This window comes from Anas acuta, chromosome 7 (assembly GCF_963932015.1).
Source record: "Anas acuta chromosome 7, bAnaAcu1.1, whole genome shotgun sequence".
NCBI classification, from domain to species: domain Eukaryota; kingdom Metazoa; phylum Chordata; class Aves; order Anseriformes; family Anatidae; genus Anas; species Anas acuta.
In genome coordinates, this window is record NC_088985.1 from 2813238 (window position 1) to 2834896 (window position 21659).

A 21659-nucleotide genomic window follows, 5' to 3' on the forward strand; every position below is an offset into this window, starting at 1 on the left:
TTCTTTAATGGGGAATTAATGGCTCATAGGAATTTGCAGTAAAATAGATACATTAAATCATTGCAGAGACAAGCAAAGCTTTTAGGAAAAACACACCTCTCCACACCGCATCCTATTCAACAATCTGTCTTGTAGGGCCTGCTACATTTGAGTAGAAATATTTAATATTTAGGAAGCACTCACTCAAACATTCAAAAACTGTGAAACAACGTCCAGCTGAGAAACAACTACCAATTAGAGGGACACAAACTTATTTCTCCACATTTTTATTCATACTTCATTTGACTACACTCAAACTTTAAATTTCCTCTTTTTTTCCCCACTGGTCTTCACATACACGTATGCAACCCAAGTGCTGCTAGAACATAAGAAAAAGTGTCAGTACCACCTCTGTGTAAACAAGAGTACTCAACACCTTCCCAACAAGGTGGCACGGATACAGTTATTTCACAAGCGTCAAATCCCATGACTACTTCTATAGTGCAAAACTGGAAAAAAAAAGATGAAAAAGACATTGATTGCTTGACCCCTGAACTATTTAGGTGGCACATGCATCTATTTTCACCATAATTTACTAAAACTGAATTACAGACACACAGGTTCTACAACTAAACAGTAGGAACAACCATATATGTTGTGATCACACGCCATCTAAATGCTCTAAGACTTTTTTTTCCACTTTATATAAGCATGACACAAACATGATATTGCTTCTACTAAAATTCATATTGTGCTATGTAAATTACTTTTATGGCATTCAGATTACATGTGAAAAAAGGAAAAACAAGAATCCCACTCAGCACATGGACACAATTACCAGCAGAATTTCATTTTGCTACGGCCATTTCTTAGTTTCAGCAGACATGACTGATGGCTGCAAGAAAAATCAGCACAGAGGAAGAAGATAGTCTGATGCTAAAAGCCTCTCCAGTACTAACTGGGTTACTCAGCATACAGGTGCATTAAACACTACTGACATCATTTTTTCTTGATTTCTGTTACCAGAAGAAAAAAAAAAAAAAAAGCATATTTTTATCTGTTGGAATGCAAGCAACTCCAATACCAAGCAGTTTGCCCAGGGATAACAGCAGAAAAGTTTCACCAGCATGACCCAGACTTGGTTCAGCATTTAATTGCACTCGTGTGACAAAGGTTAACCACACACGCTACACTCAACTGTGCATAACTAACTAAATTAAAAACAAGAAAAAATGGAAAAAAATGAATAAAGATTAGTGAGAAGAAGTAATATCTAAGAGTAACAGCCACCTGTACAATGTGACACTAACAGGGAGCAAACACATCACCACATTATGGGATGCATTACGGGAATGTCGAGACCAAAGATCAAATTAAAGAAGTGTATGGTTTGACAAATTAATAAAGTAACTAGAATTCATTTTTCTTTCAGAGCGTACATGAATACCGGTAAACAAGTTCTGCTGCTTCAGATGCATCCACTACCAAAGCTTAGACTGAACGAAACAAGGAACCTTCTAAAAGCTGCATGGGAAACCCAGAAGACAACAACATTAATGCTCTTCCCAGGCTTTGGAAAAGTAGCTGGGAGCCTCCACACCCTCACCAGCGACCGTGGGGAACCCAAAGGGGATCCCAGAGAACAGAGGTGCACTCACCGTTACGACTCTCTTCATCGATAGGAACTATTGTGGCTGGAGGACCTGTTCTGGCCAATTTGCAATCTATAAAGATAAAAAAAAAGAAGTTATTTCTGATCCCAGAGAAAAGTCCTTGGGTTTTTGTTTGTTTGTTTGTTTTGTGGGTTGTTTGTTTTTCAAAACAAGTCAGCATATTCAGCATACTGAAGACAAGTATCACTGAAGTGTGATGGATCAAGATCTGACCTCTTAATTTATCCATTATTCAAATAAACTTTTTAAAGCAAAGGAGAATCTGATGACGGAGGATTTAAAGTCTCAGATGCTGATCCGTATCTAAAACTAACAATTAAACAGTGTAAGCTTAATATGCTTTGCTACATTCTCTCTTAGGGGAGCTTTCCTTCCCATGTCGTGACTACACGCACCAAATTCTTGCCACGTACCCACAACACAGTTTGCTGGCTACACTAGAACACGTCCATAGCTTGCTCTGGAAATGCTACCAGGGAACACAGTGAAGCAGAGTCTCTCAGGACAGATATAATAGGACAGTAATTTATCCCAAAGAAAAAAAAATACAAAAAAACAAAGGAATAATTAAAACATATAAATCATAATTAAAGCTTCACAGCAGAAACAAACATAATTTGAATTTAATTGCAACAAAAAGATTTAATTAAAGGAAGTGAACAGAATTTTAATAGCATTCAAAGGAAAATAAAAATTAAGAACAGACAAGCAATGTTCAGGAAGTTTCATTGTGCCATCTTACCCTCATATTGCCAGTCTGGAGTCAAAAGTTTAGAGGCATCAATGGAAGCAGAGCAGAATAATGAAAGAAAATAAGTAAGATTTTGTTGCTTTACAGAAACGATAGCTTCAAAGACAAAGCAGTACATGCAGAGCTAGCAAAGGCATAGGTGTAGTCCTACAATATTCAAAAGCATGTATACTACTTGTAATAAGTGGATTTTGCAAACAGTTTGATTTTCTATATTAAACAGAAGAAAAACATTACCTCTTCAACCCCAACAGGAAAAAAATGTTAATTAAGAGGTGCTCCTCATTTTCAAAGGACCTCATAGTACCACTAAAACAGCACTATAAGGGAACACATTTCTCCTCGCCCTTTCAGCACGGAAAACTTTGTCCTCGCAGGAGCTGGGCCACGAAGGCTGCTGCACAGTGCTTCGTACTGACCCAGGGAAAGCAGCACTGGATTTTTTGAGAGGTCTAAACACTTTACACAATATCCCAAAAGAAAATAATCCGTAAATTAAATGCAGTAGCAAGGCAAGGTAAAACACAATTTCCCAACCTGCAGGAAAAATGACACATTCATTGACTTCAACAGAATTGCACAGCTGCTAATTACAGACTGCAACTGTCCCAGCACAGACCGAACCTACGAAGGAGGATGAAAACAGTGCAGCATTTCTCCAGATGTCTCTTCAGGTGAGGCCCCTGAAGGGCATCCCCATGGCACGATGATTTCTTGCACGGACAGCTTTGCTATTCAGCTGACGAGCGCAGCTGCAAGACCAAACTTCTCAACAGTGAGGGCACCACGACTCACAGCATGTGTCTTTGAGACTCGTAATATTTATGAGCAGCCTGAACACCACCTGAATTACTACCAGCGATAACACCGTCACCATGTAATCACCGTTATTTGGGTTTTCCAAAAGGCACAGAAGCAAACCTTTTTGCGAAGCCGTTCAGCTGTGACACCACCAATGGTTTCATGCACTGCTTCATTTGCTATCCTCAGAAATCCACGTTCATTTGTTCACTGAGCAAGTGCTCTCTTTTCATTCTTATGTGCTCCAGCTTTATACATAAAAGTTACTATTTGTTTGTAGTTCTTATTTTTTTTAGGCATTAACAGAGGAGACGGAGCACCTCAACAAAATTCACCTTCCGTGTCATTATAGCTTTCATTGCTAGGAGCACATTTGTGCAAAGATAAGTACCATTTGCATATCCACATGAAACACAGAATTCTTCCTGCTTTTATTCTTTTCGCTGGATGCTATAAAAATAACAGGACCATAACTGATACAACCCCAGCCTTTTCTAGAGATTTTTGTTGTTGTTGTTATAATTTTCAAGAACTTCACGGTTTGGCTAACAGAACAACCCTTCAACAAACTCTGTTAGTGCTAAAAGCCCCCCAATACAAACATACCAAGGCTGTTTTCGGGAAGGGTCTGCCATTTGTCACCCAACAGCGATCACTGCACACATAACCACAAAGAAATCCACAGCAGAGACAATTTTTAACCCCGAATATTACATATTCCTTACCAAAAGAGCGATCGGGGCTTTTTGTAAAACCAAATGAGCTTTTTCCCCATTGTCTCTATTTCTGCACTGGTGTTTTCTCCTCGCTGGGTGCCTCTGTGAAAATGTCACCCAGATCAGGGTTCACAACCCCCACAGCCTTGGGCTGAATTCTCAACTAAGCAAAGTATTGAAATTACAGATCAGTTGTGCTACAGCAGCCTTTTCATGGGATTGGCGTTCCACCAAACGCATCAGGATTTTCAGAATTGTTAACACACCACATAATTGCTTTGATTAAAATGAATACTCGGCGCTGAAATCTGGATTTAAAAAAAATCTCAGAGAAAAGGTACACTGTACAGTGGAGCTTGGTGATTTGCAGAGGAATTACTGCAAGTGTGGGCAGGTGAAGCAATTACATTTGTCATGAGATAAATTTCAATCAAAAGAACAGATTAGAGTAATAGCAAAAACTAATTCTACAGCTGGGGAAGGAAAAAAAACAGGATGCATAGAAGAAATTTTAGCTGAGGATCACAGTGATGGCACCAATAAAAAAAAAATCTCAACAAATGTGGCTTTGTTGCACAGATAACAGTTTACAGATGATCATTTCATGTTATTTCAGCCACACCAGCACTAACCAAATACCAGACTGCATTTTAGGATGTCTGTCACCCCTCCGCTTCTTCCAAAGACAGAGCCTAATAACGCCTTAGACTTGCTTAGTTTCGCATTCATCAGCATACACTCCACAGATAAATCTAAAATTGCAGTGTTACATGAATTTCCAATTCCAAAGCAGACAAATTCAACTTCAGCATTTAAAGACGGGTCCCATGTTTTAAATACTTGTTAGGTACGTTTATTTTCTTGCCAAACACGGTCAACAAGCTACTGTGTTTTATCCCCATGCATCAGCAGGGCCTTGTGGAAAATACCGGGTACACAACAGATGTCTTTGGGCTGAAGCCTGGGCCAACCGTCCTGGCTGCCCCTCTGCCCCTGCTGCTCCCCGAGGGCAGAAGTCCTTGGCTCTGTGCAAGTGCAGCAGCTCTGACACGGGGCGTCAGCATAGCAGACCCTGGAACATCCTTCCCACAGAGACAGTAGAAAAAAACGACTTCCAAAGGAAATGTTTACACACCACTTTTTTCTGTTCCTTGTTGTTGTTGTCTGCTTTGTTTTGAAGTGCCTTATTTTTGATTAGGGGCCTCCATATAAAACTGAGACGTTTCCAACTCTTCTGGTTCAAGCTGCAGATGATTATAACGTAACACTGATGCTTACCTAGCTAACAACAAAAAAATGTTTATAAGTCTATTTCTATAGCTGAGACAGAAGAGTTTCTCTCCATTGTGGGGTTTCTTCCACAGGAGGCCCTTGCCCATCAGCCCCGTAGAGGCAGAGGCTGTTTCTCGAGGCACCTCCACTCCACCAGAAGCACCTGCACAAGTACGATGCTGAAGCACCGTCTGCTTGCCCTCCAAGTATTTGTTCTCCGCTCTCGACAAGAAGCCACTTGTCCTTGAAATTCCTGGGCATAATGGAGTGGTCACGGAAGTCAAATCATGCTGAATTGAGCCCACTTAAAAACAGCAGAAAAGGCCGTATTCTAAATGAGCTTCCCTACCTGCGGTTGTCCCAATATAATCGCATTTCTTGTTTAAGCAGCAGTGCTGGTGAACGTACCCGTGATGCAGCAGGGTCCTCCCACCCAGGCTCATCACAGAAAAGGCAGTAGCCATCAGGCAGGGGAAACAACAAGCTAGGAAGGCTTCCCTGAAAGCCTGCAGGAAAGCATTTCTGTTCCTGTCATTAACTTCATTGCTCCCTCTAACCAGTGTTTTTGCCTTACCATTACATGATCAAGCAAAAGGCAGACAAATAAAGTGCCTGCCTCCTTGGGAGCGAACTCAAAATCCGTTTAATATACGCTTCATGGAACAGTTACGTGGTTTAGATCTGTTTGGTTTCTGATAGCTCATTTTCATTATTTTAATTTCTAATTATTTTTAATGAGATGGCTCAGAGGAATCCTTCAATCATAGCTCTAGGTAAGATGCTCAGCAAGGTCAAAGAGAACAAGGGGGCAATCCAAATAATCCCATCCTCTGCCACTGGAGAGCCGCCCCATCCACTCCCCATCTGAATACCCCAAAACTCAAGGAGAACTTCACCAAGGCAGTCTCAAGGCCAGGGGAGCCTCCCTGCCCCGAGGGAGCAGCCTGCAGGGAGAGCAGCACTGGCCTCGGACGCGCAGCCAGCCCGAGCCTTCCCGGGGATATTATTCCCCGAGATAACTCATCTCCTCCCAGGCGCTCCTGAAATTAAAGCTGGAAAAACATCCACTTCAATTTGCTAATCACCGACTCTTCCTCCAGCTGTTTCAAAAATACCCAATTAGCACTCCACATTATTTTATTCTGTATTCAATTTTGCTTTCAAATATTCAGATGTAACTAGATTTTTATTTTTTTTTTATATATAAAAAACAGTCACAGGACATACAACCACAGACAATCTCAGCAGACTGACTCAGTCCTAGCAGATTTGCAGCCTGATTTGTAAGACCTTATTTAGTGAAGTTCTACTCAGTAACTGTAGAAGGAAATCATTCCATTTGGTGGCAGAACAGAAGACGGTATTTTCATTGTCACTGGAACAAGAGACCAGGCTCTAAATGCCATCAGAGGCTGTAGAAGGCTCTATTACTTTCCAGCATCCATCCGGATACTTGCCTGGGCCTTTTACCCAAGCCACAAAACCTCACCGTGCAATTACTGCGTGCTCAGCTTTCAGGCACTTCTGCTGCACAGATGTTGTCTGGAACATTAAACTGAACAGTTCGCCAATAATTAGCATGTACATTTAATCCACGTGGAAAACATTTTGGAATCATTACCTCTGATCAGATTGTTTTGGTTTTTTTTGTTGTTTTTTTTTTTTTGTGTGTGTGTGTATTTGCCCAAACGTTCTGAATCCACGCAAGTCCTTACGATCTGCAACATATAAGAGCAAGCTTACTTTGAACCTAGTCACTACCACTCACACCCCAAAACACGCTGTGATCCTAAAGCCAAAGAAAACCCTCAGCATTCAGCAGCACCCCTCAGTTCAGCGACAGCAGCAAATGTCACGCAGCAGTCTTGATTTCAAGCATGCTTTCTCCTATTCTGACCGTTTCCATCCATGTTGAGAAAGAAAATAGAGGGGTGGTGAAGAGTTTTTGAAAATGTCAAAGGATGCAAAGTCTTTAGTTGTATTTATTCTGACTTCTAGGCACTTAAAACCTTGAAGAGATGTACAGCTAGAACCCACTGAAGTCCAGTCCTCAAGCCTGAATCAGTGTCAATACTACAGCCATATTAAATAAACTAATGAGATTAATAAATTAATAAATTAATTTAAAATTAATAAAAAGCTGGGTATGTGGTATCTGCCTGATCGCTGACTGGAAATTACAGGGAGCTCATGCATGTGCCATACAAAAGATGTACTGTGGAAGAAAGCTAAAAGACTGCACTAATGGATTCATTAAAACCTTGCCAGAACAGAAAGTGCCACGAGGGCTGGTTGGGACCTACTGAGGTGGCTGGAGATGGGTTGGGGTTTCAGGATATTCACAAACCAGAGTATCAGCGAATACCCTGAAACCCCAAGCCTGTGGGCTTTGCAGAAATCCCCAGCAGAGCTCTGAGGGGTTGTGACGTGCAGGGAAAGTCATGGTGTGTTCTCTGTCTTTTGTTTGTTTTCTTACATCAGAGATACAGGAAATAAAAGAAATGAAATTCTCAGAGTCTGTGGCACTGGCTGAGGTCACAGCACCTCACACTTAAACCTTCTGAACCATGCATTCTGCTTACAGATGTACTTTATTCTCAGCAATGCCCAAATTGCTCACTAAGCAAACAGCCCGTTGAAAAACCTCATACTTACACCTCCACGGTTTGCACTTCCACTGCTCTTTCAGCAGGGAACGCTCACAGGAAAAAGCCATGAAAGGGTCTCTCTGAACACCTCGATTTACAGAACACGGCCGCTAATAAAGAGCTACATAGAGCCATACATTTAAGCTATCCGAGTAACTAAGCAACCCAATTTAAGGAGAAAATGTCCTGTCTTGTTTCCTGTGTTGCTGAATTCAGAAGTACAGCTGTGCAATTTAGGATAAGCTTGGCATAACCTTTACATTATCAGGCTTGTGCTGCAATTGCTCTGTATTGAAAATAGCATAAGAAGGGCTTTCACAGACTATTTTGAGCTCTTCCTGATAGACATCTCTAATTGTTGGAACTGGGAAGGAACGACAGCAAACTTGAGTTTGATTCAAACGCATTTGTGATACTTCTAAAAATTACACTGAATTTCTGTGCTTTGATTCAGGCTGCAAATGAATGGCTCAGCTAAGCACTACTGTAAAATTCAGAGCTCAGATTCAGATACTCAGGTGAAAGACGGTCCAAATGCTCAAGTCTGACTGTAGACTCATTTGGGTTTGTTTGTTTTTTTAACAGAAGAAAAGGCAATGCTGACAGATAATAAAACACAAAAAAGGGACGTAAATCCGAGTATTATTCTAAATTCTTGTTCACATAGCCTCAGAAAACATGTTCTCATACAGACTATGCATCCCCAACAGCTGATTTATTTGGAAGCTTTATTTCTCCATTCTTCAAACATTTTCATACAGATATAATACCTATAAAGGGTTTTATTCGTGAAAATTGCCCTGCAAGTGCTATGTATTGGTATTTTATTTTTACTGCTTTACAAAAATGCAGTACCATCGATCTTTTGAGCAATATTCTTTCAGACTGAAACAACTTCCATTTTATAAGCAGTTTTGGAGTTGACAGAGCCTTTTAAAAATCATACTTGTGCCCCCAAACCCTGTAAAACACAAAAACCACGATGCTATGCCAAGCAGCACCTAAAACTGCTATTAACCAAAAGTAATTTTTAAGACCATGAAAATGCACTGGATGAATCAAGAAAAGCTGTAACATCTTCAGACATGCTAAAATTTTAAAAGTTGACTCAGTCTGCTTTTAACCATGGCTAGCACTAAAATTTCACTGTTTTCAGTATTTCTGAAATTCTATTTTCCCTATTACCACTGATGCATTTAAGACAATATCATACAGTGAAAAAAATATTTACTATTTAGATTAAACTGAATCCAGATACCACAAGCAAGTTTTAAAGCTGCATCAGCCTTCGCTACTGTATAAAAGCAGACAAAATACTAGTACGAGCAAATCAGAAAAAGCAGGTGGAAGCCTGTACTGTCGATGAAACTTCTTTATGTGCAAGTAAAATAGGAAAAGCATTTAATGAACTGAAACATGGGAGAGGGGACAGCTACACTCTGCCTACACGTGAGCTAAGAGCACCCAGCTGTCCCATTTTCCTAAATGGTTTCTTTGTGACTTTCAGACTTCAGGCTTAGTATCAAGGTCATCACCACAGAAATCATGTTGGGTTATCAGGTTTCTCATCTTTCCCTGAGCAGTTTCTCCCCCTTTCAGTGCAGTACTCTTTTTGTACACAACAGACACAGAAATCTCAAGTTTGTATCTTCCGCAGAACTTGGTGGGATGAGCTGGGACAAAGGAAAGAAGCGTGAATAGGAAGATTAAAGAGAAATTCAGAAGAAAAAAAAAAAAAGTGAAATGTTTCTATACACACAGGAATACTCTCATTTTTAAAGATGATGAAAATTTGTTTGAGTATCGCCATCTGTGAATACCACTGACTTGTATTATTATGAAATCATGGTCTCAGAAACGCTCTTTAAAAAGCAAGGTGTTATAAAATACTCTAGAAAAACCTGTACTGATGGAAAATCTCAAGCTCCCTTTGTATTTTAAAGATTTAAGGAGAAAAAGACACCTTCACCTCAGACACTGTAAATATCAGCATCCACATCCTTTACAGCAAAATACAAAAGCCAAGTTGCCAGAGCCCTTGTGTATCCTAAGAAGAAGCCAGCTTTGCTGCTCATCAGCCACCTCCCCCTTGCTGAGCTGGAATATTGCTGCCCCGAGTACTGCAGCAGCTCAGGCGAGTCCCACTCACGTCCCAGGTGTGGCACAGGTCACTTGGCTCATGCCAGAGCAAACCCTAAACCTTGCCTGCAAACAACCTTCTGTATGACTGACGTGGAGGTTCTCACATTTCGAGAGGGTATGCCTCAACTAAACGATGATTTAATTATAGCGAACACTGTCTTGAAGACAGACACTGTGCTTTGGTCCCCAAACCAGAAAGCTTCCGTTAACGCAAATAGGAGATGCTGTATCTAACATTAGCGACAAAGGAAACCTATAGGCCACAAAACAGGATGAAGCCTGAAGGTTTTTTAAGCATATTTCCAAGTATGTGTACTGAGAAAACGCAGGAAACAGCGTGCAAATCAACTTTTTACTTGTAATCAAGTCCCTGTGGCTTCATGAAGTTACCATACTTTGCACAGACAATGCTGAAACACATTCACCTGTGCTAAATGCTGTTAGCCAACAATCTGGAAAACACCACCTCCCACCTTCGATGGAAAGGTAGAGAGCTGAGAGCCAAAAGCAGGCTCCGAAGTTGCAGACAGAAGGCCCTGCACTGAAAAAAGGCAGAGGCATCTTCAAGACATCATGCAACTCCTACCTGCCTTCTGACTGACAGCCCTGTCCACTCGCATGTTCCTCATCTATGAAAAATGCCAAGTAATAAGGCTTCACAGAAAGAGTCGTCCTTTGAAGTATGTTTAATAAATTATGGTGCAAAGGATTCAGTAATTTAAGCCTGAACGTCTTTCTGCACACCAGTTCCAGCCTGTGTCTAAACAGCCTGATCCTGAGTTAATTGCAAAAGCAATAAGGGCTTTCACGTTGAATAGCTACAAAATATTATTTGTTTTTCTTCTGGTTAGATGCACACTTTTGATACCAATTTTCTTAAGCAGAAACCGATGCAATCTTAATTTAAAATTAAACTTCTTTCCATATACAACGGTAATTGTACCTTTTTCTTATACAGCTTGTCCCCCCAGTCCTGCAGGTTGTTATTTATACTTTCAGGTGAATTCACAACACATTTCCCAGGTCAAAACATAATTTGTCTGAAAAATGCAGGGTGGAGGGGATACAGATGTTGTGAAAAGCTGATGTTCTCTTCAACATGTGTTTTAAAACAGCTTTTTTTATTATTATTATTATACAAAACCCACAAAGGTATAACTGAAACCTCTTACATGAAGCATCTACTTATGAGCTACGTTCTGAGCTGAAAGAATTTTTCTATAGCATCTCTTCCTTTTGCAAGATTTTCCTCATACTTTGGCATAAAAAGACAAATCTTGTTTTGTCTTTGAACTACCGTCAAGTTTATTTTAATGAATTTAAGGCTTTAGGCCTCTTTGCTGTAGAAGAGCAGCAACAAGAGTAATGGGATGAGACTAAAAGCCTGCATAAGCCCACCCCCAAGAGACAGCACCCACAACACCAACACACGGCATCTGTGAGCTCTGAAAGAGTTCTTCCCAAAACTCATGCACTTCAGAAAGTATGACTTTTTGTTTTCTAATAATGCCAGTGAGAATAAAGTCAAAGCATGGTATACGGGCTGTCTGAAACCTTTATCATCAAACAACAGCTAACATGCAAGAAAACAGAGTCAGGATATTTCTGCTATATTGGAAAAGACATTTCATATCACTTGCAATGTGACTCCAAGCCCTCAAAATATTTACTTCTGAATTTTTACCTACCTAGAAAATATTTTTAAAAAAGAAACATCTTATAGGACATACCAATTACCATCAAAATCTCTATCTTCCACTACCCTCTGGGAGAGGTGAGGAGATTGGAAAACATTACCTTTCGCTAAAACAAACACAATGTTGGTACATTTGTGCTTCCTGAGATGCCAAATACCAAAGAAATAACATAACAGTTAACAAATCAACTACTACTGATGCTAATAATGAGTACAGGCAACAACATAAAATGCAGAAATTCAACTCACTGCAAAGACTATCAACATTTGAAATAAAAACTCCAAGAAGATATTTGATAGCAGAAACAAAAATTGATATTCTTGTACATTCTTCTCAGTGTTTTAGACCCTGTGAAAAAACAGAGGTGCTAAAGGGGTATCAGCATCATCCCATCACCAATTCCTCCTTCCTCTCCAAATAAATACATACACACAGATTTTAAATGGCATTTTACCAAAAAGGACAAGTATTAGTAGGCGGACTTGTTAAGTCAGTCCAACCTAGGTGTGTATTCAGGCAAGTTTTACATCAGCATGGAAGGGCAGAAAAGAGAGCTTTTTTTTTTCTTAAATTGAAGAAATATAATAATAATTCAAAAACAGACTACATAGAGGCCCATAAGCAGGAGGACAGAAATGATGCCTTCAAGCTGGACTCAGCTTCATTGCTACAGCTGGAAATGTAAGGATACAGGGAGCTTTCCAATTCTTCCCGTGAGGTTTCCAACCTAAGAGACAGCACTGAAGAGAACCCTGAAGATGATACAGCGACTGCACAGATATTTCTGTAGGTTTCAAATGCATTCTTAGCATCCAGTAGTGCCAAAGACTATTTGACTATTTCGACAATTCCCCTCCCCAGTCCATTTGAGCACACACACACCCCTTTTTTTTTTTTTTTTTGATTTTATCTAGCAAGCAGATGCCGATAGAGTCACAGTGACACTGAAGCACTCAGCTTCTACTCCATACCCAGGCTGACTGTAACAGAGAGCTTGATTAATTTTGTATTAGCTAGATGCACAATTGAAAATAAATCCCAAGCCATTGATTGTGCTGGAAGAACAAGCAGATAAGACATTTTCTCATACCTCTCGTACTTGATTATAGAAAGGTTGTACCCACAAGGACTGTTAGAAAAACAGCTGAACACAGCTGTGTGCTTTACTACAAAGTATGATTTTTTATGTTAACTAGCAAATGATTTAATAGGGAGGGAAAGGGGATTAAGAATCTGCTTCATTGCAAGTCTATTACTGTATAACTAAGAAAACAGTTGATCATCTGAAGCCATTCACTCTGCTTGTCTTGCCTTGGCAGTGTGCTCCTAACTATTTTAATTGCCAGACAAGAGATTCAGTGATTCTACAGAACTGTGTGGGGACCGTGCCTGCAAGCCTCTGGCTTCCTTGGTGGTTTGTGTACTGAGCAATTCGAAGAGAAATAAAGTGCAGTAGCCTCCATCACAGTTTCTTTGAGCACCCAGGCTGTCATTAGCCAGCAGAGACTCTCATCACCTGTTAATCACTACCTCTTTAGCAGCAGCAAAGGACCAAGTCCTGAAAACAAAACAAAACCGCGAATCCCCTGGAGCTGTGAAATCACCAGCCCGTGCCACTCTACCCATTGGTGTTATTAACCGAGCAGATAAAACTGGAGATATGAGGAGCAATTGACTTGAGCAGCATCCCGGAGGCAAGCTTCTGTGTCTTCCTGATTAGCTTCATTCAATTATGTCGTCTTAATTGCTCATGTGCTCAAGCTCATTAAATGAAAAATAATATTGCTTTCCTGCAGGTTGTGCACTTGAGAGTCGAGGAACGGACACGGAGTTGTGCCTCTGAGATGCTGCCAGACAGATCTGGAAGAGCAGTTACGGCTCACCAGAAGAGAAGCAGGCTGCTATTTCTCGGGGTTTGTAGGATCCACGATCTTCTTGTGATATCAGTGTCATTATTTCCCTTTTTTTTTTTTTTTCTAAATCCCTGGTAACTTTCCACTTTTAAATCTTTTTTTTTTCCCCTTCCACTCAAAGACAATAAAAATTTTGGCATTAACAGCTTGTAATCTAACAGCACTACAGAACAGATTGCTTTAGGCTCGTCTTTACCTTCATGCTGTAAACTGTAACTAATGCAACCCAGAAAGAGGATCTGTTCATCCAGAAAGTACTTCAGAACAAAACCTCTCCAGTGCTCCCAAGCTACTCTGCATGTGTAGACGCAGTCCGATTCTTGCTGAAGATACCACGCGGTTATCCAGACAGGCAAACAGTAGCCACTTGGTTATAGAAAATGTGCAAATAACTACTGCTACTAACCCTACTTCTGCAAAATGAAACCCTCTTCTTGTACTGTACCACTATGCTTAACGGGATTTGCAGATGCCCAATTTAACTGAACATAAAATTGATTTCCTAAGGACAAACATACTTTGTGAACTTCTGGTAAGAAACAGAGCATGGCATTTTAGTGAAGAAGCTATAAACAATAAAGACAATTCAAGGCCATAAAACAACCCATCCTTGTCTGATTAATGTCTGCTACTGAAAGACATTTAAGGCTGTAAAATTTGCTACAGTTGCATCTGTTATGAAATATCAGTTAGATGGCATACTCAGGTACAAGTGGATACACAAATGCATTTTTCTTCTCTCAAAACCACAGAAAAAAAAAGCAAAGGGTCACCGGAACAGATGGCTCACAAGATGTACCTACACGCAAGAAAACCTTCAAACCTTCCCCTCTAATGTAGAAAACAATCCTTACCAAATGAGCTAGTACTTGTATCAGACCATAATACAACTTGGCAATATTTTTTTTTTTTAAAAGTTTTTTTCTTTCCTCACTCCTACACTGTTGCCAAACAGGGGTGGTGGGGGGGAAGGCTCAAATAACCCTTAAAATGCTTCTCCGAATGGAATCATCACAAATGATGGGCTTCCTATCAGAAAATACATGGTCTGCACTGATAAATATTTCTTCATTTTTTCACATAGCATAAAATGCTTTATAAGAATTCTAAATTGTTGTAAAGCTAGCAAAGAACAGTGCCCAGATTTTTCTTTTCCAATGAATTTTGCGATATAAAAATACAAAGGAAAACTTGGAATGAAAATAAGGCACTGGAGAAAGGGAGCTGAAGTTTCCAAGTTGTGCATCTGTAACTTTGCACACTGAACAAAACAGCTTAAACATTCTGGGTAAAAAAGCCACTTAGCATACGAGTACGATTTTGAAAAAGAACTTGGAGCATCTTCAAGCTCATGCCATGATTTTCTCCATTTTCATGCCTAGAAGCCATTAGACACAACACCAGAACTGCAGCTAACAGTAGTGGTACAAACCTCATTCTGAACTGTAAAATTGCACCGTGATGAACATCAGCCACAGTGAGCTTTGTCTGTCTCTGCCTCCTGAGACGTGGCACTGACTTCGCTGCAGACGGGCTTGCTCCCCTGTCTGAGACTTACCTGGAGCCCCCTGCCTCCCACCAGCTTGTCCCTGTTATTGCTAGATAACCAAATACAGAGCACTGCCAGAAACATGGGAAAGGTATCACTTAACTTTACCTAAACGCTAGCAATTATCCCAGAAAAACATTAAACGTTTATTAATTCACACTGCAGACTCCCAGTGATTTTATGAAAAAAAGACTGACGAGTGAAGAATTATTGGCAAATATGAGTAAAACATGGTTTCTATGAAAGACAGTGGGAGAGAATAATATCACCGTTAACTCATAAAAATTAAACGCATCAACTGCACCGTCATTGGGTGTCATTATCAGACAGTGTGTGGCAGAAAAATAGCTCACTGATTTACTTTCTTCCCCTGATCTTCTTTCAAAACACAATATGGATAAAAGCAAAAAAATAAATAAAAAAATCCCAGCTATTTCTCATGAAACACGACCAGTCCAAATTGTCCAGCTGGTGACAAAAGAAGCACACCACCACAGCTTGTATCTCCAGCAACACAAATACAGCATACACAGAACCTGCTCTGAGCTTTTAAAGCAGTTTGCAATACGCTGGATGGGAATCACAACATTCGGATGTTTCCAAAACGAGAAGCAATAACTCTTATCCCTACCGAAGGCACAACAGAAAACCGAAATGGCAGTGTAGGCAAACAGCCTCACAGCAATAGCACAACACACAGACTTTTTAAAATCCATTACTGCTTTCTTCAGTTTTCCCCGAAATTTTTCTTTTGCCATATACAAAACCTTTCATGTCTTTCAACAGCTATTCCCTGGAACAGCTAGGAGAGGATATTCACACCTATTTGTGCACAGGTGTGAATACATACAGACAAAATTCCTCAAGACAGAAGGCTTTCTGAGTCCTTTCTCTTTGATCTATTACTAAATTCATATTAAATATGTGAAGTCTTACCCATTGGGGAAGTATATATCCGCCTGACACTGCAGGACACACAATTACAAACAGCAGTCTCTTCAAAAACAATGGCAATATTAATGGGGAAAAAAAAAGGGGGGGGGGGGGGAATGTTCCTTTGTGTTTCATGTGTTTGTTTTTGTTTTAAAACTTCAAAATCCCAGATATTTCCTCCCCAGCAATTCCTTATAAATCCCCAGCAATTGACTGAGCTTACGTGAGCTTTAGTCAGAAAAAAACACTGTGTTAAATGATAGACAACAGATGAACACTAACAATCCCCTAATCTGAAAATGATTCCTGTAAAACGCATGCATTAGGATGAGCTGTGAGAGCTCATTCTTTACAATTACTGCCCAAACACACTGCCCTGCAGACACCACAGCAGATCTGCTGTCTCAGGCCCTGCAGAAGTTTCAGGCCTTCTTCAGAAATGCTGGAAAACACAAATTATTACAAGCCTTCCTCAATACAAGTCCATCCTTACTTACCAAGTAATCAACAACAAAGTCAAGATCTCCTCTGGAGAAAGACTTCACACCTCATTTTTTCAGAAAAAAAACTTAGCAACGGTACTACTGATCTTCTCCTATGGTAATTAAAACTTCCTATTTATTGCTACTGTAATTGGAAGTGTCCTTGCAGTAACCCACCGCTCAGTCAGATGTCCCTCCCTGCCACGTACTAAAATGGGGAATTATCCCTGTTACTGATACAGCTAGAAGTGCCATTTCTGATGCAGGAGCTAATTGAACTGAAGCAAAAGTGCTCCCCTGCTGACCTGTGCCAAAGATTGTAGCTCATTTTTCTTGGAGGCTAGTGCAGTGCTTTAGCCAAGAAACAAACAGCAGAACTGCAGAGATCTGAAGGCAATAGATCTTCTGCAAATTAGTGGCAAGTTCAAGCCTATTTTAGAAATAATTGGGGAGTGGGGGGGGTGTCCCACGCCACCCACTTGAAAATCCATCCTTGTTGTGGCTCTTTACACAGAGGTCTTTAAAATCAGCAGTTTGGCACAAAGCAGGTGAGATGCTCAACCAGCCATCAAACAGGTGAAGGACTTCAGTATTTAACAGAGATAAAGACACAAACCTAAGTCTAAGTGAACCCAGCTGTGGTCCTACAGCATTTCTCTAGTTCAGCACCAGGCTGTAGGTGGGGTAGTTAGTTATCAAGGCATCAGGAGGCCATCCGGTCACATCCCCAGGGAAGACAGGGAAAACTTCCAAAAGAGTTGCCACCTCCATTCCCTGTTCTGAAGCTCTCACGGTGAACACTGCCTTGAAAAAATCAGCCTCATTGAAGAAGAAAGCAGAACACGTGCACATGATCTCCACTCCCAATGCAATTTGGGTAACAAACAGGTTAAAAAAGTGTAATTGTCAGTGATTAAATGCACAAAATGCACATGCCAAGGAAGCAAACCAAGTAAAACACAAGTCTCTGACTATCTTCATGTATTACTTGGTCTAGAACAACCACTGGATTTGTAAAAATACCAGTTAGGGATGGTTTATTTAACTTTAATTTTTAAGTGGTTTTAAGACTTAACTATCAAGACACGTAATGGTAAGCATTTAAATGGCATTATTTATAGCGAGGCTGCTTATAAAAAATTTTCCGTTCTGTCCGTAGGATGAGATAACCCAACTAGGGTAGGGCAGTGGATATTGTACCCAAACTAGGTTTTTGAAGTGATGCAAAGCCAGATCTGTACTTTGTAATGCACATAACTTGTGAATTCTAAAGGACACTGCTATCATTGTGACTCAGCTCTTGTTTTATGAAAATTTGAGTATAATAAAATCAAGTTTTGATCAGGCAGAAGTCCCTGTGCTTTGTTTAAAACAGATACATCTTGTCAAAAAGGGATTAAATTGAAGCATAGTAACAACAGGGAGGCAGTTTCAATCACGGTTTATTTGTCAGCATGTGACAGTCTCATATAAACGTTCAGAAAATAATTCTTATTGCTCTCCTGAATGAGATGAGGAAAAATAGGACGAGAGGTTGGAAAGTAATATGACAGGCAGGGACAAGTGATGCTTAGGAGCAGAAGGAATCTGCAGCTTACCAAGCTAGCAATAAAGCTGAGGGGCAGGACGGGGAACCCCACAGATCTGAGATACTAATGCACAAAAAAGGGTATTTAGGGAGGACTGTGCTCACAAGAGAACATGCACCAGAACGTTGAAGAAGGAAGAAGACAAAGTCTGGAGAAAGAGGGAGGAACAAAGAGGTGTTTCTTCCCCACCTTGCTCTGACCTCTTCACCTTTAAACAGATGAAGAGCATATTAAATTCAGAGAGTCTGGATTCTCATACCTGGCCCCATTCCTCACATGTCGTGTGCCTGAAATGAAGTCTACAATAGAGAGCTGCAGCTTTGGAGTTCCCTACCTAACAGCTCAGACTCCTCCCCAGACCTACTGCTTTGCCTTACTATTTTCAGGATGGGTTAGTCTGAAAATGATCTTACTATGAAGGACACTACCAACCTCCCAGGCTAACACGGCACACCCTGGGATTCACCGTTCCAAAACTGTTGCTACAAATACAATAAAAAATACAAACAAAAAGTCGTCATCATTATTTCCAATAAAAATCAATTAGGCAATGTAAATGGTGCCTACCCACAAGAAAGAATAACAGGCCAATAAGGGATGGAACCACCTTTTAATTCCTCTTATTTGTAGTATAACTCAACTTTTTTTCTTGAAAGTCAGGCCAGTTATTGCTTGTTAATTTAGTTATTGCTCTAAAAACTTCAAAGTCTCATTTCCTACAAACTAATTTCACTAAACAGATGAATTAAAATATTTACACTTGTTCTTATTAAGGGTCCCCTATATAAGCAAGCGCATTCAATCAGCATGAGCTGTCTAATTACAAGACCTACTGGCCAACTGAACTGCAAATGTGGTTATGTTTAAGAGAAAACTGGAATAAGATGAAACATGCAGGCTTTGCTGATCCAGTTGGAGGAGGTGCATCGATTCGGCAGGTAAGAGAGAGAAGGATTTGCTCCTTGAGTGCAGATGGAGCTTAAGTTGCAAAGAACAATGTAGGAACACAGGGAGCTCTGCAAAAATTACAGTTTCTTGAAATAATATTTTCAGTAATTAAATTGGCAGGGTCTCACCTACAGCAAATGGCTTCTATTGGGAGTGACATTAAGAGTGTGCATGGGTGCAGAGGGGGAACCTTTGCAGATAATTCAAGCCCAGAGAAAAAGATGTCAGTAGAGTTATGGCAGCCAAGGTGGCTGCCTTAGGTGTCTTTGTAATAATTAGAAGACAGAGGCCCAAATTTCCAAGTTTATGCAAACTTTACATTTTAATGCATGCACATTTACAATTAAGGTCTGAATATTCATGACCGAAGAGCTTTACTACAGAATAAATTCACTGAGCATTTACTTTATAATCTTCTATACTCAGCAATACACACAAATCCTGCCTCATCCCCCAAATTAGGGTGAAATCTACCACATCCAAGAAAGCAGTGTCTTATTTACAGTCTCAGTGCACTGCCTCACTTAGATATAAGGGATTAGTTTCAGTGGAATTGGTAAATTTGTTCTGTGAAATCTGGACACGAGATGGAGATCACATATCATAACGTTCTCGAAAACCTGACTTTCCTTACTCTGATTCTGTTTATATATCAGAATACTGATTTATCAAATAAATTTAAACAGATGTATCCCCGCTCATCATGGCTCCCCCAAATTAACCACTAAATCACAAGAAGGACCAGTACGGGAGGTGGCTCTGCTCAATATGCGTGCTCTATGGCCACAAACCAACACAGAAATGCAGACAGACACAACTGTCCCTGATTTTAAGAGCTCGGCCCAGTATCATTGGAGTTATCTACTCTAAGAAAACCCTGAAGACCAAGTCACTGTCACAGAGGGGATGCCAGCTGTGCCAGTGCCCTTCCACAAGGGCTTGCTTACCCTTCCCCAGGCCTGCTCTCCCCGATCCGAGCCTCACAGCATCCCTCAGAGGAGAGCACCGGTCAGTGCCTACGTTCAGGTCAGTCAAGTTGTAGCAGCCTCGCAGACCATGCCTGCAATTATATGTTCCAGGCAATACAACAGGAGTCTGACACACAATATCTCGTGGGACAAAGAGTATGGCTTGAGCAAAAAGAGGCTGGCATGTCCTAAGCCGGGATCTGGGATCTCTTTTCCCAAAAGATTGCTTCGTGCCTCATTCAGCACACGGGCCTTAAAGGCTAGGAAGATGAAGCTTGCTCCTCATACATTTATTTCAGAAATCTAACTTGCCTCTTGCCAAAGAGAAATAGGTCTTCTGCCGACTCAAAGCACTGCTGGTGGCATGCCAGGATGCCCCATCAAACGTGTTTTGAAGAACTCCTCAGAGTAACTAATGGCTGAGCTCCTCTTCGAAGACACCAACAGCAGCTCCCTTCCCTTTAGGACCACTGCAGAGCCTGGCACCAGAGCTCTCAACCAAAAGCATTTACTTTTCATAAAGCAAGCAAACAAATGACTTCTGTTCTGAGGAGCAAAGGCGGCCCTTAGGCAAGCACCTGTTTGCATTCTTCCTCCTCCACTGCACGTGTACAGCACAGGGCTCCGGAAATGATAAATGGGCTGCGTGTATTCGAACATGCATTTTCTGCAGTTAATTTCCTGCCTGACAGTCGTACAGCAGGTTCTGAAACTGTTTTATTTTTAAAGTAGCCTCTTAAAGTGATTTGTGAGGCCCTTTAGTTACTCAAATTTTTGTAGCAAAGACCATGTTAGGCTAAATTAAAGACAGTAACTAATAGATGGGTCCTGTGCAGCACAAAAACAGCTGAAAGAACTTGTGTCTGCCCAGCCCTGGTGACAAAGTGAATCACGCAGTTGTGCTTTTCAAAGGAAAATCCGTATTTAAAATGTAACCTCCAATCCAGGGTAATGATAAAGACAATTTACATAGGTAAGGCTGTTCCTTATATCCTGAGAGGGGGGAAAAAAAAAAAAGTTTTCCCTTATGAAGTGAAACACATAGTTAACAAAATCTTCTTATTAGCCTTAGTATTTAATTTCAGCTGCCAGCACCAAGGACTAATGGACTGCCACCACGCTCTAGCTGCTGCAGACCCAGCAGTTGTGCAGCTGCAGGTGGGACAGCCCAGCTTACTGAACCAGTGGAAAATACACCCAGCAACTCCAACTTTTCAAGTGGGGTTTTGGTTTGATGTGCAAAAGAATTCAGGAGCACAAAGCAAGGAGACAGAGGAGCAGGAGCACCCCAGGACCCTGGCTAGCTAAGTACAGTCTGACGCAGTAGGACTAGGAGCACTGTTTAGTTTGCTCAACCAAGATAATATATGCAATTACGTGAGTAACTGCATGAATCCGTTCACATTTTTAAATGTTTTTAAATATTACTTAGTGAGAAAATCTGCATCCCTACTCTGCATCCTGAAACTCAGAATTATTTAGATATTTGCAGAGTAAATTTCCACAAACAACTGGATTTCTGGCAGCATTAAGAGTTTAATAAGAGCAAGAGTTTAATGAAGTCATTCATTTGACCAACTTCACTTTTCAAGTGCAGC

General features: G+C 40.6%; 1 protein-coding gene across 7 annotated transcripts in view; it reads right to left on the reverse strand.

Moving 5' to 3' along the window:
- Window positions 1-21659, reverse strand: part of PCDH15 (protocadherin related 15) — a 773967-nt gene that overhangs the window by 306892 nt on the left and 445416 nt on the right. For 5 of the 7 annotated variants that reach the window (XM_068688403.1, XM_068688405.1, XM_068688399.1 and 2 more), the window contains one exon: window positions 1638-1703. In XM_068688403.1, coding sequence (XP_068544504.1) covers window positions 1638-1703 — 66 coding nt within the window. Of the gene's footprint in view, window positions 1-1637; window positions 1704-2394; window positions 2410-21659 lie in introns of all 7 variants that reach the window. The other 2 variants (XM_068688402.1, XM_068688404.1) reach the window with 1 other exon arrangement.